Genomic DNA, 26,793 nt, shown 5'->3' on the forward strand with positions numbered 1-26,793 from the left:
ACTTTCTTTCTCTAAATTTGCCTGTTTGTTCTGGACATTTCATATAAATAGGATCATACAGGGGCGCCTGGGTGGCTCAGTCAGTTAAGTGTCTGTCTTGGGCTCAGGTCATGATCCCGAGTCCAGGGATGGAGCCCCATGTCAGGCTCCCAGCTCACTGGGGAGTCTGTTTCTCCCTCTGCCCCTCACCCTGCTCGTGCTCTCTCTCTCCCAAATAAATAAAATCTTAAAAAAAAATCATACAATGAATAGTCTTTTGTGTCTGTCTTCTTTCAGTTCACCTAATGTTTTCAAGATCTATTTAGGTTGTAGCATGTATCAGTACTTCATTCCTTTTTATGGCTGAATAATATTCCATTGTATGGATATACCACATTATAGCCATTCATCGTTTGATGGACATTGGGTTGTTTCTTCTTTGGGCTATTATGAATAGTGCTGCTATGAGCACCATGTGTACAAGTTTTTGTGTGGACGTATGTTTTCAGTTCTCTTTGGTGTATACCTGTGAGTGAAATTGGCGGTGCGCATGGCAACTGTTTAGCATTTTGAAGAATTGCTGAACTGTTTCCCGAAGCAGCCACACCACTTTACATTCCCACCAGCAATGTGTGAGTAAATAGGTAAAATCAATTTTTCACCTCTTTGCCATCACTTGTTATTACCTGTCTTTATTTTTTTATATAACAACTGGTTATAAAAATCCTACTGGTTCCTCTTAATTTTTCTTAAATGGAGTTTCTTTTTAATTTTTATTCATTTATTTATGTTTCTTATGCCCTATGTTGTTTTGGATGATTTTCCAGATGAGAAGGCAGAATTCTTGCTTCCTTAAAATTAGAAGCTCTGTACATCTTTTTAAACTTTCTGTTGGGCTGATGATACATGTCAGTGGTGATGTCCTGCCTGGTTCTTCATTGGGAAATGTCCATAGCATGTTGACTGTCACTTTACTATTGAAATCACACTGAAAAAATTATATTCTTGGGACATACACAAGTTCACAGAACATAAACTCAGAATACTTGAATTGTGGAATATTACATGCTGGCAAAAATCACATTTTTTTTTTTTTGATGCAATGAGTTGTAGCACATCAAGTCCAATTAGCCACTTAGCAGTAGTTCTGGATTATGCCAAAACACTGTGGCAAGTATTTTAAATGAGTTAATCTTCTGAAACTAATAATACATGTTAATTAACTGAATTTAAATAAAATTCAAAAAAATAAATGAGTTAATCTGAAATACTATATTAAAAAGAGCACTCTTCAATACTTTATTAAAAATGCATATTTGTGCATAGATTGATAGACGTATTTAAAAACTTTCCCAAGCTCTAGCAGTAACTAAAAAAAAAATGTAATGGAAAAAAGATCCTATTCACATTATTGGCAAAATAATGAAACACAAATCTTTGTGTTTTGAGTGACAAAGTCTAGATATGGAACCAAGTACCTATGAATAGGAAACATAGTAAAAGATGTATTTCAAGACGATGAAGGAAAAAATGGATTCCATCAATGATGTAGGAAAAACTGGGTCATAATTGGGAAAAAATAAGGACAGAAACCTATCTTACTCTTGGGACCAAAATAAATTCCAGAAAGAGATGTTGATGGGAGTGGGGTAAACATGAAGACCTGTGTTCCTCCTGTCTCCTCTGAAATTGAAAATACGGATGCCCGCTTGGGAGGCTTTCCCACAAAGTATATGTAGCGTGTGGTTGTGGGTCTCACAGACTTTGGCCTTACCTTGGCTGTTTATTGTCTGTCTTTCTCCCTCTGAGTGAGTCAGGGGTCCATAGCAGTTTGGCAGCCAGTACACTCCTGTCTTGCGGCTGACTTTCGTACTGTACCTATTTTTTTCTTCTTTTAAAAAATTAACTGTATTGAGGTATAATTTACATATAATAAGATGCACATTTAAACATACTGCTTTATGAGTTCTGACAAATGTCTCTCCCCTTATGTCATCCCCACCCCAACGGAACACTGAAATCACCCCAGAAAATTCTCTCTTGCTCCTTTGTAGTTAATCTCAATCCCCTATTCTCTGCTCTGTCACAGATCGAACGGAACAGCTAAAACTGAAAAATTTACAGAATAAAATATGGGAGAAAAATTTCATGAGCTTGAGCTAGGCAAAGGTTTGTTAGGTGAGACATGAAAATCAGTAACTGTAAAGGAAAAAAAGTGAGTATAATCAAAATTAAAAATAAATCCTCTTGGGGCGCCTGGGTGGCTCGGTCGGTTAAGCATCCGACTCTTGATTTCAGCTTGGGGCACGATCTCAGGGTTGTGGAATCAAGCCCCTGTGGGCTCCACGTTCAGTGGGCAGTCTGCTTGAAGATTTTCTCGCTCTGCCCCTCCTCCCACTTGTGCTCGTGCACGCTCACTCTCTCTCAAATAAACCTTAAAATATATAAAAATAAAATAAGTGCTCATGACAATCAGTTTCTGGGCCAGCATGTATTGCATTTGGAAGTCATCACTCTGTCCTAACAAGAAATAAGTTGAGGAAACTGAAAGATCAACTCTTTTGAGATACAGCAGAGAACTGAGGTCACAAACAGCTGCCCCCAAAGTTGGAGAGTCAGGCAGGCAGATACAGAGACATGTGCTGTTGGAGTTGAAGCCCAAGAGCAGAAATCCCCATGAGCACCAAGGCACCATGGTAGGGAAACTCAAACTGTAAGCGAAGAATTGCTGGAGGCTCAGTCTGGACATCTTTGAGGTAAAAACACCAGAGGCGCCCATCTTGGGTGAGGATACCCCCACACTTTCCTGAGTTTTCTCTCACACAGATATTTTACTTCCCCCGTACGGAATGGGGACATGGAAGAGCAGAGACTTTTATTTTCTTAATTTTATTTTTAATAGTGGATAATTTATAAGATTTAGAATTTAGAATTCGGAAAGTACAAAAGTACAAAAGGTTATGCAGTGTCAGGTTTCTTTCTTATCCCTGCCCTTCAGGCATTCCTCAGTTCTCTTCCCTAGAGACAAATCACATGTTTATTACATTCCTCCAGAGGTTTCTCACACTTTCTTCTCCCATTCTTTCACTGTGGTCTGATTTAACCCCTACTCTATTCGGAGGCAGAACTGATCAATAGAATTGACATCTTTGTAATTCTGAATCTTCCTGTCCAAAAGCATGGTACCTTTCTAACCATTCAAGTCTTTTGTGTTCCTGAGCAGTGCTTTAAAGCTAGAACGTGTTGGTGGGGCTGGCCCAGTTGGTGGGGTATCTGACTCTTGATCTAGGGATCAGAAGTTCAAGCCCCACGTTGGGTGCAGAGATTAGTTTAAAAAAAATAAAGCTTGAAAGTGTTCTTCATATAAATCTCACACATTTTTGTAGGCTTATATTCCCATGTGTTATCTTTTTGTAGCTGTTGTGAATGATAGATCCCTTCCTTGGTCTGATGTTATTAGACTTAGCTGCAGAGGACCAGTGTGGGCTGCCCTGAGAACCCTATATACTAGCAATGATGATTTCTTCTCATGTAATCATAAGCAATAAGGGTGGTAACCTTATGACTTCAAATTCACTGATTTCTCCAGGAAAGTAGCTAACACTTACTGTGCACCTAATATAGGCCAGGTATTATGCTGGTGTTTTTGTTTTGTTTTTAAGATTTACTGATTTTTTTATTTTAGAGAGAGAGGGAGCATGTATGCAGTGAGAGGAAAAAGGCAGAGGGAGAGAGAATCTGGAGCAGACTCCCCACTGAGCACAGAACCTGATGTGGGACTCGATCTTACAACCCTGAGATCATGACCTAAGCAGAAATCAAGAGTCAGATGCTTACCAGCTAAGCCACCCAGGTGCCCCTATGCTGATGTTTTAAATAAATGTATAATATGTATATAAAGCAGATGTTACTATCCTCACTTTACAGATCGAAAACACACACACACACACACAACTCCAAAGTCAGAGAAGCAGTAAACTTTTGGACTCCAAACCATTATTTTGCACCATAACCCAGAAGGAGCTGTAGCAGGGAGTAAGGTGGTTGGCCATTGTTCACTATGAAATTTTCACTCTCTGTTCTGATTACATACCACTTAAATGTGTTTTATTAGGTACCCAAACTCATTACAATGACTATTTCTTAGATCATGAAGGTAGTACATACAGTTTTACTAAATGGTTAAAAAGGAATTAATCATCTAAATGATTTCTAGATTCCATGTGTCATTTTTTTCATGCTTTCACTATTGTTTTTCCCAAATTATCTCCTTTCAGCATTCCCATAAATGCAGCTGGCATGTTTTCAAATCCTTCAGTGATGTATTCATGGTACTGGATTTTACCCTGTGTCAGAATGAAAACAAATATAAAAGATTAATTTCATAAACTAAATGATACATTTTTCTCAGCACAGCAACAAATTTATCAGGTAGACTATGGGAAACCTGGAAATCTAAAACAGAGGCCCTGTCGTCTGTGAGCTTACAGTCGATCTCGGGGTATGATCCACAAAGTACAGATGAAGTTTTGATCATAGATGTTAGATCACAGTATAATAATAGGAGAAATGTCACAGGAAGTAATTAAGCAATTTCTAAGTAACTAATATGGAAAAGCTTATTAATGTAATGATTTCAGAAGAGATGGAAGAAGATGGAAAAAGGGGCCCCCTTCCAGGTTATTATCTGTTTTAATCCTTCCAGTAGCTTGTAGCATCATGACGCCTTTGACCCTGAAGCAGCAGAGCCTGTTCAGCAAATGTAAAGACCATGGCAGGATAACAGTTTGTTCTTGCATCAAGCCCAGATTCTCTCAATATATGCTGAACATTCACTAAGGAGTGTGGGAGGGAAGGGTTCATTTAGTGAGGGTTTTCCATTTTTCTTTCTACTGCAAGGCAGTCTACTAAGTAGAATTAATTTACATTTTCAAGGTTTTTTTAAAGGGGTCTTATGTGGAGACTGGAGTTACCTGATACCACTTACTTTCCTAATGTATTCCAGTGATGGCCTAGCACCCAGTATGGATTCATGGAGGGACTATTTGCCTGGGGGTCACTCAACTAATTAATATGTATGGGAGCTGGGATTTGAACGCTTGACTAGAAAGCCCCAGCTCTTTCCTGTTCTTAAAGAGGCAAAGAGCCTGGAAAGGGGTTAAAAATTGTAACCCAAAGCTTAAAAGTTCGAAGATGAATACTAATATAAAAGTGTTGTTAATATGGTCATTTAAGGTACAGAATACAGGGTATATAGAAATTCTTTGTACTTTGTGATTTTTCTGTAAATCGAAAACTAAAAGAAAAGTATTTTTCAGAAGGGGAAGAGATGAGAAAAAAAATAAGTAGACGAGAGAGAAATTAGGCCAATTCATTAGTTACTGAAAACAAAACTGTCACTAGGTCCACTCTGTAAGGAGGAGGCATTCGGGACCCCAGCACAGTGGCTTCTTGTCGTCGGGCTGGGATCCTGGGAGGGCTAGATCAGATTTCACCAACAGGGACAAAGAGGCACCACAGTGGGAATTAAAAATCATTCAGCTCTTCTCAGCTTCCTGGGAAGAGCCCAGCTCAGCACTCCAAGAGTTGCACTGGCAAAAACACCAAGCTCGGTGGCTGCCAGAGGAGCAATCTATTTCTTTGAATTGGGAAGTGATGATAAAGCCAGGAGTTTAGAAGTGTGATACCACTTTCCCCTCTAAAACGAAAATGATGCCCCTTGGTTATACGTGGTGTAAGGTGGGAAAGCATCACAGCACAGGACAAGGGGATGGGCTTCCTCCTATGGATCTAAGGCCATGGCTCTAAGAAGACACCCACCTGGGGCCCGGAAGAGCCACAGCTTGAATATATACCCCTCCAGCACGTACTCAACAGTATTCGTCTAGTGTTTACATTGATTCAGACACTGTTCTAGATGCTGAGGGTACCTCAGAAAACAAAATGCACAAATGTTTCTGCCTTCATGGAAGTTACGTTCTCACAGGAGGGAGACGGGCAATAAATATAAGTGAATTATAGTATGCATTATGTTGAAAGATGGTAACTGCTCTCGGTAAAAGGAAGATAAGGAGGGTTAAGAGTGAAGGGGGATTGCAGGGGCGCCTGGGTGACTCAGTCAGTTAAGCATCCGACTCTTGGTTTCCACTCAGGTCGTGATCTTGGGGTTGCTATCTCAGGGTCGTGGGATTGAGCTCCTCAATGGGCGCTCTCTCTCAAAATAAATAAATAAAATATTTGAATAAAGGAAAATGAAGGGCGACGGCAATTTAAAATAGGGCCATTTTAAAAGTTGCGTTATTCAGAAGGTAGCTTTTAACAAAGTCCTAAGGGGAATGAGCGAATTAAGGAAGCAGTTACAGAGGGACAGAGGGAAGTGGGGAGAGATTGGGCAGAGCAAGCAAGGGGTGAGCACTAAGAAATGAAATTAGAGAGGTAATGGAGGTCAGATCACATACAGCCTTGTAGGTTTTATTGTATGTGAAATGGGGAGTTTTGCAGGGATTTGAGCCGAAGAATGACATGGTTTGATTTTTGCTTTAAAAGATCACTCTGGCAGCTGTGTTGGGAATTGTCTGTTGGGGCACAAGGTCAGGAGGTCAGAGAGAGGCTCCTGCAACATCCAGGCTAGACCAGATGGCGGCCTGGCCCAGGGTGGTAGCAGCCGAGGTGGGAGAGCTGGTCAGATTCTACGGGTATTTTGAAGGTTGAGCCACCAGAATTTCCTGACAGATGAGATGTGGGTAGGAGAGAAAGAATCAAAGATGATTTCAAGGTTTTTGGATTGAGCAATTAGGAGGATGGAATTGCTGTAACTGAGATGGTGAGGTCTGTCTGTGGAATGGGTTTGGCAGGAAAGATCAAGACATATTTAGTTTTTTGACGTGTTGAGTCAAAGATGTGTATTACACATGCAAGTGCAGCTGCTGAGCGGCCGAGAGCCCCGGGGAGAGATCCAGGCTGAAGACAGACGTTTAGGAGCTGTCAGCATATGCAGGATGTTTAAAGCCAAGAGCCCGGCTGAGCTAAGCAAGGGATAGGCAGACTGTGGGTAGAGAAGAAAAGAAGCCCAGTGAGCCCAGTCCTGTCCCTTGGGACACTCGATTATTAATTTGGAGAGCAGAAAAGAAGCTGGAGAGGAGGAGATCCTCTGAGGAGGACAAATCTGCAAGGAAAGCCAAGAGCCACGGGAAGAAAGTATACCGAAAGCGTGATCGCCTCTGTCAAATACTCGCCACAGCCGGGCGGCGTGAAGAACTGACCCCGGCAGTTCACAGCACGAGGACATCGTCAACCTTGACAAAGGCCATTTGGGTAGAATGGCAAGAGTGTAAAAGCCTGATATGTGGGTTTAAGAAAGGATGGAAAGAGAGGAACTGCAGACAGTGAGTGTGAACGCTCTCTGGGATTTTGTTCTAAAAGGGGGAGCAGTGAGATGGACCTGTATTTACAGTGGAGGTGAAACCTATAGTGTGGAAAGGGAATGGAAGCTCATGTGCAGCTGGGATGGTGGCTCTGGAGCCCATTACCTCTATGACCCATTTCAGCAAGTCCTTCAGAGCCTTCTGGCGGACCTCTCCTTGCCAGCGGGTGACAATGAACCCTTCCATGCGGAGCTGCTGGTAGATAATATTCTCTGGGGATGGGCCTGTGAACAGGAGGACACATTTAGGCGACAAGGTCCAGGGAGGTGGCCATGGTGAAAACACAAGCAGTATAAGTCACGTCACTGTTCTAGATGTCTCCACTCGTTTCTGATCCATGGGGCTGTCCACAAATCAAAGTGGCCTCTGTGGTAGGCAGAATCACGGTCCCCAAAGATGGCTGTATCTTAACTCCCAGAAACTGTGAATGCCTCTCCTTATGTGGCAAAAGGGACTTTGCAGGTATGATCAAGTTAAGAGCCTTTAGCTGAAGAGATTATTGTGTATAATTCAGGTGGGCCCAATATAATCACAAGGGTCCTTGTAAGGGAGGCAGAAAAGTCAGAAGCAGGAAAAAATGTGTGATGATGGAAGCACAGACCAGAGTGAAAGAGAGAGAGACAGACACTGGAAGACTTTGTGCTGCTGGCTCTGTGGATGGAGGAAGGGACCTCGAGCCAGGGGACAGCAAGCAGCCTCTAGAAGCTGGAAAAGGCAAGGAAACAGCCTCTCCTCTTGAGCCTTCAGAAAGAATTCAGCCCTGCTGACCCAGTGTAGACTTTTGATCTCTGGAATTATTAGACAATAAACCTGTGTTGTTGTAAGCCACTAAACCTGAGATAATTTGTCACAGCAGCAATAGGACTGACACACTCAGAGCCCGTACACAGGCCAGGCAGCAGGGAATGTTCGGCTTCACATGCCGGGAGCAAGGCCCACCAAAACCATCCCAAACAGTTCTACAGAACAGAAAGAGGTCCTGAAGATAACCTGTGAAAATGTTTCTGTGCTATTCAGGCACAAATACCCGGATGTTCCCAATACTTCGCATGTTCTTTTTTTATGCCTTACTGCAGTCATTCTATGGCATAGCCCTATGTCCTGTTCTCTTCTCAAAGCAGGTATAGAAAAGCTAGTGTCCACCTCTGGCCCAAGAGCCAAGAGAGAAGAGATCAAGAGGCTCCACAACTCTAGCTGCCGCTGGCTTCGCCATTTTGGAATACCAACAGTCAGCCCCGGGGTCGCACAACTCCGTGTGTATGAGAATCACACAGAGGGCTTGTGGAAAGAGGCTGCTGGCCCCTCTCCCAATTTCTGACTTTGGATTTGGACTGGGTCCCAAGAATCTGTATGTCTAACAAGTTCTCAGGAGATGGTGATGCTGCTGGTCCTGGGCCGACACTTTGAGAACGACCAGCCTAGAAAAAGCCCTAGGCTACTCTGTGGCCTATCAAGAAGGTAGTACTCTTCTGTGTGAGAGAGAAAAGGTTGTGTTGGTTGCCTGGCTTATTTTCCCAAGGATCCTAAGGGACCAGAAACTGAGGGAAAGACCCCCAAGGATAGTGTTCCAGGAAGTCAGGTGAAAATGCCTGGGAAGAAGAGCCAAGGTGACTGGCATCACTCAAGCTCTAAGTTCCCACTGACTACTTTGAAGAAAGTCACAGGAGCAGTCAGAAAAATAGGGCTTTGTCTGGAACCAAAATAAACTGATGCAAGTATGAGTGAGATTTGAGGGTGACCCAGGAGAGTGGCACGTCCAAATGCTAGACTGCTCTTGCAGAAAGAGTGCTTCTTCAGAAGATCCACACCAACCATATTTCTTTTCAGGTTAAGGATTGGAATCCTCATCTTCTCATCTTGGAAGAGGATGAAATACTATTTCTGGGCTTATCCACCCTGATGGGAATATGGTTTCCTTATTGGGAACAGTAAGAATGTGGCATTTTAGCACAGAGGATGGGAAGGAAAAATAAAACAAGATAAAGTCAAAGAGGAAGACAAACCATAAGAGACTCTTAAGCATAGGAAACAAACTGAGGGTTGCTGGAGGGGAGGGTGGTGGGGGATGGGTAACTGGGTGATGGGCATTAAAGAGGGCACTTGATGGAATGAGCACTGGGTGTTATATACAACTGATGAATCACTGAACTCTACCTCTGAAGCTAATACTACACTATGTGTTAATTAACTGAATTTAAATTTTAAAAAAGTTGGGGTGCCTGGGTGGCTCAGTCGGTTAAGTGTCTGCCTTCAGCTCAGGTCATGATCTCAGGGTCCTGGGATTGAGCCTCAGTGGGGAGTCTGCTTCTCCTTCTCCCTCTGCCTCCCCACCCCATGCTCCGTCTCTGTCTCTGAAATAAATAAATAATATCTTTAAAAAATAAAATAAATAGAGTTAAAACCCATCAAAGAAAAAAAAAAGAATGTGGCATTTTAATGTGGCATTAAAGCCGGGGAAATAATTAATTACCCCGAGCTATCCTAACAATGAAATATGTCAGAATTTCTAGAGATCAGAGGCAAGGCAGAATCTCATCTAGAATGGATGGACAAGGCCAGCTGATGTCTCAAAGACCTATGTAAGCAGCTGAACTTCCAAACTCTAATTGCTAAAAAGACTAGATCAAGTTACTGGACCCAAAATATTTGGCTGTACCTAATTGGACTATGGCCAAGAAAATGCATCCTGGAGCTTTGCTCAATGGGCAGGCAGAAGATTTCCAATGATTCTAGCTTAGCATCAGTTAGGAAAATATAGGGGGGAAAAGTCCCTAACAATAAGACTGCCAAGTGCACCTGGAGTCTTCTTAGAGAAGGTAATGTCTTCGATTTTTCACAACCAAGAGGGAATCTACAAGCTGTCCTTTCTCGACCCCTTCCACTCTCGCTCACTTGTCTTAATTCAGTTGTGGGGTTGTTAACCAGCAGGGCTGTAGGGTTTCATTCCCATGAGTGAAGCCCAGCCCAGAATGAATGCCCAATTTATTTATGGTTATCATCCCAGATCCCGATGACACTCTCCAAGATTCCTTTTTGCTCTTTTTTCTCCTTTCTTTGGACCACAGGTAAATCTGTCATCTCACCAACAGCACAGAATTGTAGTAGAGGGGCATCTGGGTGGCTTAGTCGGTTGAGAGACTGACTCTTGATTTCCACTCAGGTCTTGATCTCCGGGTCGTGGAATTGAGCCCTGTGTTAGACTCTGCACTTAGCTTGGAGTCTGCCTGAGATGATCTCCCTTAGCCTCTTGCCCTCCCCCCCCCTGCCCCCACTGGCTCCCTCTCTCTCTCCCTATAAAATAAAATAAAATAATAAAATAATCTTTTAAAAAAAGAATTGTTGTAGTAGAGAAGGACTCTGTATGAGAAAGGAGTTCAGAAGACTCATCTTTGAATCTCTTGCTAATAGGATTTAAAGAGCTTCTGGTCCTCTTGCCATTCATCTCCCCATCCATAAAATAAGAGGCCTATACAATGTCTCTCAGAGAAGTAGGACTTAAGAAATATAGTTCTCTAGTTGATACTGCTTTTATGGTATGGTATGAAGGGGGAGGGGGCGGTCTCTGCACTGGAGAGCAGAGAAGTGGGGGAGAGAGGCACAGGAGAAACAAACCAAGGACAATCCAGAAACAGAGGGGAAATGCACACTCCTTTCCCTTTCCATGGAAGGGAAGGTAGTACAGCCAGTGTGTCCTGCTGCTCTAGGAAGCACTGCCCACTACTGTCAGAAGGAAATGGCAGCCCGTTGTTCCCTTCACCCACATCAAGTCATCCTCTCCCCAACCCCATACCTCCAGCAACGTCTCAAATATCCTGAAGAACCCTCGTGTCGCACCGGCCAGAACAGCGTATTCTGTTTCTAAATCAAATCATGGCTGCCTTTTTACAACTTTGCCCAAAACAATAGGTAAAAAAACTACAACTTTTAAAAATTATCAACGTTCTTCTGTATTTTCAGATTCTGTTATTTCTCTGTATTAAAATGTAATGTAAATGTATTTAGTACAAATATATGAAATTACGTATTTTTAGTTTAATAAACACTATTTCATCAAGAATATAAGGAAGTCTTTTTAACATTTTGATAGAGAGTCACTGGCCTATACCATATCTGTCCATCTTCTCCTTGTTTTTCTACATCTGTGACCATGTGCACGAGCTCATTACCTGGGGGAAACGGGCGAGTACTGTTATATGTAGAGATGGCCCCACATATAGCAATTCTTCCAAATTTCTTCATCTGGGGGATAACAATGTTTGAAAACTCTCCACCTACCTAAACGGGAAGAAAAAAAAACAACCATTTTAAATAATTTAAACACTAGAAGATTCAGGAGAATCAGTAAGTCACAACCATCATTTCACAAAATTTATTCTAGAAGTAAAAAAACCCTGATTGATTTAGCACAGCAGTGCAGAAAACTGCAGTTGGAAAAAGATAGGAGAAGCTGGGCATTTCTATTTGTAGGAACATACCATATATAACTTATACCTTTTATTATATTTTGGAGTTCTCTGATCAGTGCAATAATCTCATTGCTCCTATCTAAGAGCATGGAAAAAATACTCAAAAGCCACATCAAGAACAAAGTTGGAGGACTCACATTTTCCAATTTTGAAACTTACTACAAAGCTGTATCCATCAAGACAGTGTGGGAACAGAAATATAGATCAACAGAACTAACCTGAGAGTCCAGAAATAAACCCTTATTTTATGGTCCATTGATTTCAACAAGAGTGCCAAACAATGCAATAGGAGGAAAAAATAGTCTTAACAAATGGTGTAGAGTAACTGGATATGGAAAAGAATGAAATCGGACCCCTTCTTATGCAATACACAAAAATTAACTTAAAATGTATCATGGGTCTAAATGTAAGGGCTAACACCATAAAACTCTTAGAAGAAAACATAGGAGCAAATTTTTGTGACCTTAGATAAGGCAAGGCCTTCTTAGACATGACACCAAACGCCCAAGCAACAAAAGGAGAAATAAACCGGCCTTCATTAAAATTTAAAACTTTGGTGCTTCAAAGGACACCATGAAGAAAGTGAAAGAAAAGCAAAAAGGAAAGTGAAAGACAACTCACAGAACAGGAGAAAAGAATTGCAAACCATAGAGTCAATCCTCCTTATTAGTGTAGTCCGTATTTGAGAATGGGACTACTTGCTAACGTTTATTTATAACCCCTAAAGCAACACTCACAGAGCTTGCCGGCTCATCTGGAGACATGCCCAGGAGCCACAAAAGAGAGACACAAAGTTCCCAGCTAAGGTCAACAAAGGCCAAGGCTCTGTCCTTTTTTCAGCTCTCCCAGAGATTGTGGGGGGGAGGGCAATAGGGGGCAGTACAGAGTAGCTCAAAAAGCTCCAGCTCTGGGGCTGGTTCGATGGGGTGTGAATCCCAAATCTGGAAGAATGAGTTTGTGGGGCACCCTCAGGCAAGCTTCTTACCACTTCTGAGCCTCCTTTTCCTCTTTTAAAAAATAAAGAAAGTAGAAGCTTTTAGGAAAAAGCTGTTTTTAGGATCTAAGATTGTAATTAAGCTGAAACATGTACATGTATGTACCTACTTCCTCTAGAAGCAATGGTTTAGGGTTTGTGGTGCTTGATGGAACATAATACCAGGAATATTGAGAATTGACTATATCTGATAAGGGACTTATCAGAACTTTTATGAAGAACTCTGAAAACTCAACAAACAACCCAAATGAAAAATGGGCAAAAGATTTGAATGGACATATCTCCAAAGATATACAAATGGCCAGTAAGCACATGAAAAGATGCCCGATATCATTAGCAATTAGGGAAATGCAAATCAAAACCACAGTGAAATATAACTTCAAACCCACAAGGATAGCCATAATAAAAACGATAGATAGTGTTGGTGAGGATGTAGGGAAATTAGAACCCTCATACATTGCTAGTCCGAATGTAAAATAGTGCAGCCATTTTGCAAAATTGCTTGTCCATTCCTCAAAATGTTAGATATGGAGTTACCACATGACCCAACAATTCCATGTATAGGTATATACCCAAGAAAAATGAAAACGTATGTCCACACAAAAACTTGATCATGAATGTTCATAGCAACATTATGCATAATAGCCAAAAAGTGAAAATTACTCAGAAGCTCATCAATTGATGGATGGATAAATAAAATGTGGTGTATCCATACAATGGAATATTACTTGGCCATACAAAGGAATGAAGCACTGAGACACATTACAACATGGGTGAACCTTGAAAACATGCTAATGTATAATGCAAGAAGGCAGTCACAAAAGGCCACTTTTGGGGGGAAATGGGGAGTGACTATAATGAGTGCAGCATTTCTTTTTGGGTTAATGAAATGTTCTAAAATTGATTGTGGTGATGGTTGTACAAGTCTGCGAATATACTAAAAACCACTAGATTCAACACTTTAAAATGGGTGAATTAAATCTCAATAAGCCTGTCTTTTTTAAGGCATATATACTTTCTTTATGTATTTTAGGTGGAAACTCTAGAAGCATACTCTCTGTATAGTACTTTGTTAGTAAAGAAGATAGTAAGTCCAATTTGTACTCACATTATCAAAGTAACAATCATAACCATCAGGCGAGGCTTTTTTCAAAGTTTCTTCCAAAGACTCTACTGTTTTGTAGTTAAAGGCAACATCATATCCAAGCTTTTTAAGGTAGGCAACCTTTTCATCAGACCCTGCTGCTCCAACAACTTTGCAGCCCTAAACGGGGAGAAAAAAATGGAAACCATGTATAAACCGAAAGCATGGACCAACCCCCCCTCCTAGTCTAGTATGGTCAGGTTCCCCAAGAACACCCTAAGTGCCGAGCCACATATATGAAGACACCATAGTGGGTCAATGGGCCCAGAGGTGAAATTAGTCCCTGAATCAGCCTACAACCCAACTTGTAACTTCAGCTTGCCTCTGACCAACCCACAGATTCCGGTCTATGGTTATGTGGTTTGCAGCTTATTTTAACTTGCTAGCTTGACAACCTTTTTGTGTGACTCTCTTGTTTCTTTAATTTTGGGCTTCTCTTGCAGTGACTCGCATGCTATCTTTTGGCACAGTGGTCCTTTAGACTATAATTTGGGCTCAGCTCTGGGACTCTCAGCCCTCTTGTCAGCCCTCCTGGTGACTGCCCCCTTAGCCTTTGATTTGGGCTAAAGCATTGGACTACATCCTGTCTAATCATAGAGGAACTGGAGAGCATTCTGAAAAGCACTTTCAGGATGAGACTAGAGACTGTATTGGTACACAGAGAGTAACTCTTCAGAAATCTCTCATATCCTGAATGTATCTTCAACTTCTAGACCCACTAAACTAAATCCGTGAGACTGGGGCAGGTCTGCTTTGTTCACTGTTGTATTCTCAGTGCACACTGTGGGTACTGAGTAAATATTTGGTACTGGAAGAAGACACTTACCTTGAGCTTAGCTATCTGCCCCACCACAGAGCCCACTGCTCCTGCTGCTGCATTAACCATCACTGTTTCTCCACCCTTCACACCACAGATGTCAAGTAGGCCAAAGTAGGCTGTTAGCCTGAGGGAAGAAAATTAAAGATATGTGGATAGATTTGTTGCTTTCCCCTATAATTCATTCAGATACATCCTGAAGGCCTTCTCAACAGCCCAGTGCCAGGGTCCAAGTAAAAGACAAAAAATATAGGAAATGAATATTACTAGCCACTAATGGTCCACCTCCTCCTTCTTCACTTTTAAATAGGAATAAAGATGATGGAAATGGAGAGCTGGTTGGAAAGGGGCTGCACCTAGGCCAAGTCTCAGCATAAGAAGATAAACTCTAGGGATCCTAGAAGAGACAGCTCGTGTCTCAGTCCCATGTATGTCCTATGAAGAGGTTGAGTTTCATGAGGAAAGCCTCCATGTCATCATGGTGCCACAGCCTCAGAACAGATATAATGGTATGTGGTGTCTAGGTATAAGAGGTTCCCAGAGAACACCTGGAGTTTTCCATGGCTCCTAAGTGGGATGGAAGAACTGAAATTTCCCCGTCTCATTCCAGATGAGATGTCGAAGTTAGCTTGCAAGGAAAGAACTATGGGGTCTACAAAGACACAGCTCAGACAGTATTGGACAAGTACTGGGTTAAGAAGCCGCCGGCTTGGATGGCCAGCTTGGAAGGCGATGTGGCTGAGGACTCAGTGGGAAAAGGGGACCAGCATAAGATTAAGACAGAGCAAGTTCAAGAAGCTGTTGTCTCCCCTCTATTGACACAGAATCTGCATTAGCGATTGGACCTTTGCATTAACCCTAGGGAGAGGAAAAAAGGAAATCCTGAGTTTTAAACCTGAACAATGTGAAAAATCACTGAATTTAACTGAGGCTCTGTTTTTCTACACAAGCCAAGATGCAGGCTTGAGACAGAAATGATGTACAGTGCTTTTCTAAGTTATGTTTTTGCACCCCTGAGTCTGAGCCAATGAAATCTATATTCACTATGGTGATGGCTAAGCTGCTTGCAAAATTTCAGACAGATTCATGTATAGTTATTTCTCTATGAAACAGAAACTATACGTCTGCCTCTGAGTATATCTGGGGATCCATTAGGGTTGGACATCAAAGGTGAGGCAGCGAAAGGCACCGAAAACTACACTTTTTCTGAGGACCCAAAAGCTAATATTTCCAAAGTGTTTTTTGAAAGTTGGATGGAGAACCACCTGCTCCAGAATCACCTGGAGTTTTATGAAAAATTTACATTCCCAGGAATTCAATTGACCTTTCTTCTCCAGGCCATAAACGGAAACTTGAGGTCCCAAGTGCAGTTGAGACAGGAGTCTTCCTGAGGGATAAGGCCAAGGAACTCCTGAGTAGTTCAAGTCTGTGTCAAGCTGAGCAACTGTATATGATTCATCTCAGTTTAAATAATCTCAGATCCCTTCATACCTCGGGAAATTCAGATGTGCATGGGGAAAGGTGGGGAATGAGAGACAGTATAGAAAAGCCAAGGCAGATTGAATTCTTTTCCCCCTTTTAAATTCTGAGTGGAGGCAGAGATGAGTGAGGAGTGAAGCCAAGATGCTTCCAGGGACGGAAGGAGCTGGTTCCGTTGTGTTGCATTTGGCAGCTGCTAGGAAGGGATCGTGCCCCATGCTGCTCCTCACTGCCACTCTCTGGACCGGAGGGTCAGACCACAGGGTCTCTGGCCTCAATTTCCCTCTTTCCTTCAGTCCAAGACTAACTCTAGCCCATCTTCTTCCCTTCTTAGTCCTACCATCTACTCGAACCAGCCCCTGAGCCTAGACTGTCTCAAGTCTCTTCTTGTTGACCAAACTACTGTGGAAAACCAGAATGTCAGGTATTTAAACAAATGAAATATACCCATGAAACTCACCCTGTCATGCCAACTGTTCCCAGAGCCAAAGACACCGGGATCGTGTCTGGCCACTCTGCGGGTAGCTTTTCCAGATCTTTCCCATCAGAAATAGAGTGCGTCGTCCAGCCTGAAAAAGCCACTACCATAGTTCCTGCTGGGAAGGCTGAGTTTTTGCTTTCCACAACTCTGAAAGACAAAGCACATTAAGACATGGGAAACCTCTTTCAAGGGAATTGGGGTGCTACATGGTTAGTTTCCTAAAAGGGCACTTAAGTTCCATGATTAAATACCCCACATCTCTCCATCGGAATTCCTAGGCATTGGTTCTCCTCTTCCTAGAGAGCAAATGTGGACCATTAGAGAGGAACTCTCTGAACTGGTTCCATATCCGTCCCTGTCCTCACCCACTTCTCTCTAAGCAAGAGGCATGCATCCTCTGGCTCAAGGTGCCCTGGATACCAGCCTCTTCTGTTCTTCAGAGGCCACCATCCATCCCTAGCCCCTCGTCTCTCCTGAATCTTTAGCAATGTCTTCTCCAGTGCAGCCTGTCTTCCACCCCTCCTCCTTCACTAAGGTCACAACTTCTGATTGCAAAATCCAGTGGACACTCTTCATTCATTATCTGATTTTACCTTTCTACCATATTAAATAGTCTGGGCTACCCACACTCCTCCTCATTTGTTTCCATAATACTGAATTCACTGGGATTTTGGCCTCTCCCTCTAAGCTGCTTCTTTTCAGTTTCATTTGCTGATTCTCTTTCTCCCACCTTCTCCCACCGTTACCATTTTTTACTGTTTTCCCCCTGCTCATTAAGTTATATAACACATTTATTTTAGAAAATTTGATATACTAAATAAAAATATCAGCTCTAATCCCACAATACAAATATAACTGCTAATATTTTGAGGTGTGTTATGGCAATCTTAATGATATATTTAAAAATGTATATTAGAAGAAGGCAAACTGGTACAGCCACTGTGGACAACAGTATGGAGATTCCTCAAAAAATTAAAAATAGAACTACCATATGATCCAGTAATTCCACTACTGGGTATTTACCCAAAGAATATGAAAATGCTAATTCAAAAAGATATACTCACCTCTATGTTTTCCCCGAATTTAAAAAGATACATGCACCCTGATGTTTACCTGCATTACTTACAATAGCCAAACTATGGAAGCAACCCAAGTGTCCACTTATAGATGAATGGATAAAGAAGATGTGGTACATATACACAATGGAATATTACTCAGCTATCAAAAAGAATGAAATCTTGCCATCTGCAACAATGTGAATGGTTCTAGAGGGCATAATGCTAAGTGAAATAAGCCAGTCAGAGAAAGACAAATACCATATGATCTTACTCATATGTGGAATTTTTTTTAAAGATTTTTATTTATTTATTAGAGAGTGTGTGTGCGAGAGAGAGCAAAAGCAGGGGCAGAGGGAGGAGAAGCAGACTCCCTGCTGAGCAGAGAGCCCAATGTGGGGCTTGATCCCAGGACCCTAAGATCATAACCTGAGCTGAAGGCAGACGCTTGACTGACTGAGCCACCTAGGGACCCTCATATGTAGACTTTAAGAAACAAAACAAACGAACAAAGAAAAAAAGACAAACAAAAAAACAGACTCTTAAATGAAGTGAAGAAACTGATGATTGCCAGAAGGAAGGTGGGCCCTGGGGGGATGGGTGAAATAGGTGATGGGGACTAAGAGTACACTTACTATTGTTTTTAAAGGTTTTATTTATTTATTTGACAGAGAGAGACAGAAAGCACAAGCAGGGGGAGCTGCAGGCAGAAGGAGAGGGAAAAGCAGGCTCCCCGCTGAGCAAGGAGCCAGATGCAGGGCTTGATCCTAGGACCCTGGGATCATGACCTGAGCCGAAGGCAAAACTTAACTGACTGAGCCACCCAGGTGCCCCAAGAGCACACTTATTGTAATGAGCATTGAATAATGTATAAAATTTTTGAATCACTATATTGTACACCTGAAGCTAGTAACACCGTATGTTAATTACACTGGATTTAAACAAACAAATGCATTTTTAAAAATGTATATTATATGTATTTACATAATTGAAATCACTTTATGTTTTGGAACCCAGTTTTTCTGTCTCAACATTATACTAGTATATATGACTTATACTTTTTCCCATGTTAGTAAGAATCCTTTAAAAACAAATGAATTTAGGGGTGCCTGCATGGCTCAGTTTGTGAAGGATCTTACTCTTGATTTCAGCTCAGGCCATGATCTCAGAGTTGTGAGATCAAGCCCCGCATTTGGCTCTGTGCTGGGCGCAGAGCCTGCTTAATATTCTCTCAAGTGGACTCCACACCGAGGGCTGAGCCAGATGTGGGCTCGATCCCATGATCCTCAGATCACAACCTGAGCCAAAACTGAGAGTCGACGGTCCACCAACTGGGCCACCCAAGTGCCCCACATAAAAACTTTGAACTACGATTGGACATGGGAGAAAAATAAAGATAAACAAAGACCCAAATACTTGCAACACTAATAATCCTAACATATAAGAAGATCTTACAAATCACTATAAAACATGAAAAGACCTGAAGGAACAAAGGAAAGGGCATGAACATAATCCACAGAAGAAAACTGATAATTAATTTACCAAAAAAATGTCAACATTGCTAATAATGAAAGAAATGGAAGTTAAATGGACATATCAACGTGAATTCATCTCAGATTGCCAAGATGATAAGCAATGGGCATACAGGTATGAGGAAACCTGTTCTTTAATATGCTATTGGTGGGAGTGGATATTAATACTATCTTTTTGAAGAGCAATTTGACATCAAAACGTCAAATTAAAAATGTGCATCTCTCGGGTTGGTGATTCTGGAAGAAATAAGTGTACGGCATGGGGAAGCAAAAGAAAGAAAGTATGCGACCACAAAGTGAATGCTCAGTCTCCGAGATCAGAGGTTTAAAGAAAAGGATAGATTAAAACCTAAAAAGAAAAAAAAGAAAGATCCCAGTGCACTCAAGGAAGGAAGTCCCCCAACATCCTTCCTGCTTATTCTTCCAATATAACACACAGCTGGGCCCACCTTAGCACACCTTGGTTGATACCAACTTTATCAACTTTTCCATTAATAGCCAAACTTGACTTAGTACAATCAATAATGGACTGTCTGTATGCCAAGGGTATCCGTTGTATAACTGACTGTGTAATGGCTGAAACTGAGAAACTGGGGCAAAAGTATCAGGTGGCTCTAAGGATTGCCAAGGATCCAAGATTTGAACGATTACCGTGGACACACAAAGGAACCTATGCAGATGACTGCTTAGTACAGACAGTAACTCAGCACAAGGGTTACATTGTGGCTATAGTTGAACCGGGACCTTAAAGGAAAGATCTGGAAGATCAACATTGAGCAGATGCTAGATGATCATGGAGCCCTTTGGTTCTAATTCTTAAAAAATAGAGTTCCTCTGCCTTCCTTTACCAACTTTTTCTGTTGCCAGTTCATATTAGCAATACGCTATAGCATGAATTATTCTTCTTACCCATTTACTGTTATGAGCAGAGTATGGTTAAGCACACTCACTTTTTCATGTTGTTTTGAAATCGATATTTTGTATCATTTTAAATATTGTTGCATCTTTTTATAAATCAGATGATTGCTCATATTTTAAAAAAGATGACTGCTCATATCAGGCACCTGAGTGGCACAGTTGGTTAAGCATCAAATCATGATCTCAGGGTGCTGAGACTGAACCCCGCATTGGGCTCTGTGATCAGCGCAGGGTCTGCTTAAGACTCTCCCTCTCTCTCTGCCCCTTCCCAACCCTGTGCTCTCTCTTGCTCTCTCTAAAGTAAATAAATAAGGGGCGCCTGGGTGGCACAGCGGTTAAGCGTCTGCCTTCGGCTCAGGGCGTGATCCTGGCGTTATGGGAGAGCCCCACATCAGGCTCCTCCACTATGAGCCTGCTTCTTCCTCTCCCACTCCTCCTGCTTTGTGTTCCCTCTCTCGCTGGCTGTCTCTATCTCTGTCAAATAAATAAATAAAATCTTTAAAAAAAAAATAAATAAAGTAAATAAATAAATCTTTATAAATAAATAAATAAAATATGCATCTCCTTTGACCTAGAATTTATACTTCTGTGAATTTAATGTGAAGCAATATTCATCCAAGTTGGCAAAGAATACACAGACATGCACATAAAGAGGCATACATGTTCCTTGCAGAACTATTTGTGATAGAAAAAATTGGAAACAGTTGCTACCAGGAGTATATTAGTTACATGGCAGATAACAATGGGATAAATGGGCAGCCATTAAAGGGTGCCTGGGTGGTTCGGTCAGTTGAGCATCTGACTTCAGCTCAGGTTGTGATTCTAGAGTCCGGGGATTGAGCCCTCTGTCAGGCTCCCTGCTCAGTGGGGAGTCTGCTTCTCTCTCTCTGCCTCCCCGCTCCACTTGTGTTCTCTCTGTCTCTCTCAAATAAATAAATAAAATCTTTGGGAGAAAAAAAAAGATTGATTTTTAAAAATTTGCCATTAAAAGGTAGGTAGTATATTTTCATATTATCCACAAAAGGTATCCACAACATATTAAGTGAGAAAAAGCAATTTGTTGAAGGGCACATAATCCCATTATTTAAGAAAAATTATAAATATTAGTTTGTGTACTAAACAATTTTTGAAATAATACATTAACAACAGTCACTTCTAAGGTTCAGATGTTGAGGGGACTTTCAGTTTCCAAGACATAAATTTTTGACTTATTTGAATTTTTGCAATAATCATAACTGGACAATTACAATTTTTTAAGTAATTAAAAGTTGCAACTACGGTAATTTCACAGGCTTCCCTCCATCCCAATTAGTCAGGAAAGGGGCAAGATTTCCCAAGTTGCTTGCAAGATCAGTGAGTGAACCACATGGGCTGAAGAAATTCTAGGGGTGACAGAGGCAGATCCAGAAGGAGGTAAAGGAAAGACATATTTTTCAAGCACTGAGACACACGAAATACCTGGCCACTTGCTGCCCCATCATCGTATCACCCTCCTTCAATCTTTTGGCTGCCAATCTGAAAAAAAAAAAAAATCCATTCTTAATACATAAGGACGTCTGGTGAGGGGCACCTGGGTGGCTCAGTGGGCTGTGTGTCTGACTCTTGATTTTGGCTGGGTCATCAAACCCCATCTCTAGTTGGAATTGGTTGGTATTGTAGGAGAATTTGTTGGAAAAGGCTTACAAATTGGAATTATTATCACAGAATCATACTAGCCACACAAAAAAGGGATGCTAGTTAACATCTGGAAACATTTTTTTACCTTATATTTGAATCTCTATTGATCAGCTCTGAAAACAATGATATTAAAGAATGATGACTACATTATTTACCAATAAGCAAAAATTACTGAGAGGTTAGTGCCCCATAAAGGCTTTTATTCCCTTCCTTCCCTGAATTGTTTACTGAGTACACATATTTGATTAAATTAAAAGAATACCAGTAAATGGAAGGCAAGAAAAGCTTATTTTAGTCTTACCATCTTCCTCTACCCAAATTAGTTGTCAGTAGTGAAATGGACAAGTTGGATTTGGGCTTCTTTAGTCTTTTAATTTTTCGGGAGCAGTGAGAGGCAAATTGTACACATTAAGATAGGAAATGGTGGTCAAATAAAGGGGCCAGGGGGAATCCCTCATCAAACTTCTCAAACCTTTGCTGGCAAAGATGAGCATCCATGAATCTTATTGCTGATATTATACTGGGACAACAGGGGGAAATGACAATCAGTTGGATATTTTAAAAGATGGACTATTTCAAAACGGGGTTCAAAGCACAACACTTGACTTCTTAGGAGGAAAATCATACCTCATATAAGGATCCACGGTAAGGAACAAGGCTTCCAGCAGGACCTCTATAAAATAAAGCATTCCATAGGCAATTAGAAACTCAATGCTTGATGCCTTCCTTGACTTTGGCATGCTAAATAAACACTTGAAATAAACATTCTAAATGAGATCATCTTTCTGCTTCACGGTTGCCCTTCTGTGCTTGCTACTGAAGAGACAAGAGGGGTCCAGCCCAGATTATCATCATCCTCACCATCACCATCATCATCATGTTATTCACTCAGCACTCACTCCGTACTTTACATGGATTATTTCACATGATATTCCCAACTGTTATTGTTCCCGTTTTATCTAGGCTTAGATTAAGGAACTTATTCAGGAACACATTTGTAATCACTATGTTACAGCGCTCACATAAGGTTTCACTGACAGCCCCCATTAGTATTACAGATATTTTGTGGGAGTGACCCTCATGCACACATTCTCTGGAATCCTGAATCTCAGTCCTGGCTATCTATCTAACTTAGATGGGACTGAACTTGGCTATGCTATTTGATTGCATGCCCCTTTCTCAAAGCCTGCCTACCTACCTGTAAACACCCCTTAATTGTCTGCTCTACAAAGCTAATCTCTAAACATGGTATAGACCGTGCTGCTGTTTCTCTCCCCTAGATTCTTTGGGGGTTTGCCTTGTCCTTCCACTTCCCCCAACGATGGGAGACTCCTCAGTGAAGGATGAGAGATTTTCCCGCCTGTCTTCACACAGGATAATCTGAGCTCTGCACACGGCTGCTAGGCCCCGCTTACCCCACTTGCTTACCCCATCATCAGGCTTGCCAGGACAGAGAGAAAATCCTCCCCAGGGTGTGGTCAAAGTCACAAACAATGTACCATTTCAATTATGAAAGAAATCAGAGGGCTCCTCCCACATGACATCAAGGCTTCAAACAGAAAACCTTGAAAAAGTCTCTGTGGCGGATTGCAAACTTGTCACAAATACCTCCCATTGCTGTGTGGGGCGTCCTCGCCACTCCTCCCAGCAAGAAGTCTATGTGTCACTCCTTGAATCCAGACTTGCTTTGCAAATTAGCAAACGTGATACAAGTAGAGGCTTGAAAAGTACTTGCCAACGCCTAGTGCTCTAGGTCAGTGAAGATCAGTGAGTGAAGACAGTGAGCTCACAGCCTGCTAGAAATGAGCCTGCTAGGAGGGCCACCCGGAGGACTGAGGCACGCACCTCTGCTGAGAGCTTGCTAACCGCCAAATGAGTGAGGTCCATCCTAGATTAAACGGTTAGCCCAGATGAAACCTACAGAGTTACCACCAATGTAACCCAGCCCAAACTGCCAACCCACAGAATTGTAAGCCAATAAATGACTGTTGTTCGATGTCACTAAATGTCACCGTAGTTTATTATGCAGCAAAAGCTAACGGATACAGACTTTTCCAACTCAAACCTTATGACTTACCTCCATTTTTTAAGGATGGGAGTTCAACAGTTTTTAATTCAAAGTTACTATGAGTTGGGCTGCCTTCAAAGTGCTTCTTCAGGGTCCAGCTCTTAGTGTGAACCATCCTGAAGTTCCTGCAACACAGTAAACCCGTAGTCAACTGCCATGACGTGACTGGATTGTTAGGACTTCCTCACCCCTGCACCGAAGCCAGGCAGCAGGGTCTATCACCATCTACTTCTCCTCGTGATCATTTAACGCCAACCACATTTACTAGGTATTTACTACATTTCTATTCCTGTGCTAAGCACTTCATATGCATTATCTCATTTTATTCTCATGAATTTTAAGATAGGTATTATTATCATTGCCAGGGTACAGGGTAGAAATGAGGAAACCAAGGCCTCCTCAGAAATCTCCAAGACAAGGAAAATGCTAAAACGGACACAGAAATTCTTCGCAGCCCCCGCTGGGGTTTCGCTAGGGCACTGGACAGCTACGTGGTGTTCGAATACTCTGTTCCTCGCCTCACAGACAGCGAATCCTGAGAAAGAGCGTCAAACACAAAGAACCGAATAGACGTCCCCGCACACATTTCAGACAGCTACAACAGCTTTCTCAGGCAGGCTCAGCCTCCTGAATGCCACGGCGTGGCGCTGCTGCTCCGCTCAGTGCCGAGTTTACTTTGGCACCAAACGGGAAATCCAGGGTTTAAACTTGCCTCCACAGGAAACCAAGAGAGGTGATTCAGGCGGCCCTGAACTTTGGGATCAGGACAATTTGCTTGGACGGATCTCCTCCGCATCACGCGGGAGCCGCTCCTTCCCCACGTGTGTACCTCCAGCGAACAGGACTGCAGTCGCTGGCGATTTCAACGGTCCCACGGCAGTGTAAGCAGAAAAGAGTTAGGGGCCCCCGGAAAAGAAAACTGAGACATATCTTTCTGGCCACAGGAGAAGTCATTTTAGGCCGTAGGCTATCCTTGCGATCTATGCCCTACTGACTCCTTGCCGGAGCTCGCTTCCTGCAGAACTTCCTCTACGATGTGTTAGAATTACAAAAGAATGCAAAACCTCAGTAGTTTAGAATTTTATGGGAACGAGGGGAATGCAAAACCTAATTGTTTTTACCTGGCCAGAAAAGAGCCCAACCGGATCAGAGACAATAAACCAATGGTAAAACTCCCAGCACTGTTTCAAAAGCAAAGACCGATCTCAGGCACATCCTTCGGCTTTCTGAGCACTCAACCTCCGGGCGAAATGGAGTCAGAGAGCTGATGATGCCGACTCTTTATGGCCCTCAAGACTTCTATCAGCTAGGACTTGGGCTCTGTCACCTTGGCCCCAAGTCCATACTGAACTTTCTTTTGCCCAACCCCCTCATGAATATGCATGTACCCTAAGCTTAAAACTTCCCTAATTTTGTTTTTCGGAGTGACACTACTCTGGGAAATATCCCTGGTGTTCTTTACTCTTGCAAGTAAAACCTTTCCTTTTCCTATGCGTTGGCTTGGTTGTGTCTTTTGACTGGNGATGCCGACTCTTTATGGCCCTCAAGACTTCTATCAGCTAGGACTTGGGCTCTGTCACCTTGGCCCCAAGTCCATACTGAACTTTCTTTTGCCCAACCCCCTCATGAATATGCATGTACCCTAAGCTTAAAACTTCCCTAATTTTGTTTTTCGGAGTGACACTACTCTGGGAAATATCCCTGGTGTTCTTTACTCTTGCAAGTAAAACCTTTCCTTTTCCTATGCGTTGGCTTGGTTGTGTCTTTTGACTGACACACCGAGAGGCGACCCCAGCTGGGGTTAACAGCAGTGCCCTGGACACTTTTGCATTGCAAATAGAGCGTTCCCGGTGTCGGGTCCGCAGCCCTGTTCTTCTATTTGTCTCCTCCCAAAAAAGGCAGCCAAGTGCGAATTCTGACCTCGCTGCAAGTCCAGACGCTCCCCCCTTCCCCGCCCCGCCCCCCAGCCCCAAAGGACATGGCCTCAGAGGCGGCCGAAGTTCAGGAGAATCGCACCACCAGGAGAAGGTGTCCCGGTGCAGTGCCCGCAGGCACACTCGCCTCTGGCTTCCACTGCTTCTCCCCGCACACACCGGTGCCCACTAACCGAATTCCGACCCCTATCTTTCTTCTTCCACACTGGTCCCAGTTTTGCAGTCCGAGCTAAGGCAGCTATGCAATGCACCCGAATGCAGACAGACCATGCCCTTCCTTGCAGCACGTCTCCGAACTCTCCAAGAACAAGCAGGGACCCATAGACATTGATCGGGACATCCGGCTTTCACTTTCCTCGTAGTGCAAGACTCAGAAGTTAAGCAAGAGGAGAGAGAGAGCAACGTGCAAATGTTCCACAATAGGGAATTCTAGGAACTTAGCAGGAAAAAAAAAAAGAGTGGGGCGGAAATGTTTACTTACCGGAGTCCGCAGGTCCCACTACCTACACGGAGAATGTGGTTGGGGTTGTGCAGCAGAGCCCCACCGCCTGGATTTAAGGCCCTCCAGGAGAGGGTGGGGCTTCCCCCAGGGGCGGAGCTGCTCCTGTGTGTGTGTGTGTGTGTGTGTGTGTGTGTGTGTCTGCGCTTCCAATAGTAAAGGCCTCCATTGGAGCCCTACCCAGGTGGAGCTGTACCTGCACCAGCTTCCTAACTGGGAACTGGGTGCAAAGATGGTGTGTGGGAGAACCAGCCGCAGCCTTCCCTGCTTAGGCAGGAAAGAGACAAATGCAGGGTCCCTGAGCAGAGCCCGGAGTTTTCCACTTT

The 26,793-nt window shown here is 42.6% G+C and overlaps 1 protein-coding gene and 1 pseudogene across 2 annotated transcripts; one reads left to right on the top strand and one right to left on the bottom strand.

The window, feature by feature from the left end:
- Positions 1-4,058: 4,058 nt before the first annotated feature.
- Positions 4,059-26,586, bottom strand: PTGR1 (prostaglandin reductase 1). 2 transcript variants are annotated; one of them, XM_002916524.4, is made up of 10 exons: positions 26,450-26,586; positions 24,044-24,159; positions 22,594-22,639; positions 21,748-21,804; positions 16,764-16,931; positions 14,834-14,951; positions 13,972-14,127; positions 11,570-11,678; positions 7,509-7,627; positions 4,059-4,325 (listed from the first exon to the last, which is right to left on the bottom strand). In XM_002916524.4, the coding sequence occupies exons 2-10, from the start codon at positions 24,147-24,149 to the stop codon at positions 4,215-4,217; spliced, it is 990 nt and encodes a 329-aa protein (XP_002916570.1). In that variant the 5' UTR covers positions 24,150-24,159; positions 26,450-26,586; the 3' UTR covers positions 4,059-4,214. The 2 variants fall into 2 exon arrangements, with proteins under 2 accessions (XP_002916570.1, XP_019652272.1); XM_019796713.2 differs by lacking the exon at positions 26,450-26,586 and adding an exon at positions 26,142-26,276.
- Positions 19,465-20,319, top strand: LOC105236411 (annotated as a pseudogene).
- Positions 26,587-26,793: the final 207 nt, after the last annotated feature.

The sequence above is a fragment of the Ailuropoda melanoleuca genome, chromosome 7, assembly GCF_002007445.2.
Source record: "Ailuropoda melanoleuca isolate Jingjing chromosome 7, ASM200744v2, whole genome shotgun sequence".
In the NCBI taxonomy this organism is placed as follows: domain Eukaryota; kingdom Metazoa; phylum Chordata; class Mammalia; order Carnivora; family Ursidae; genus Ailuropoda; species Ailuropoda melanoleuca.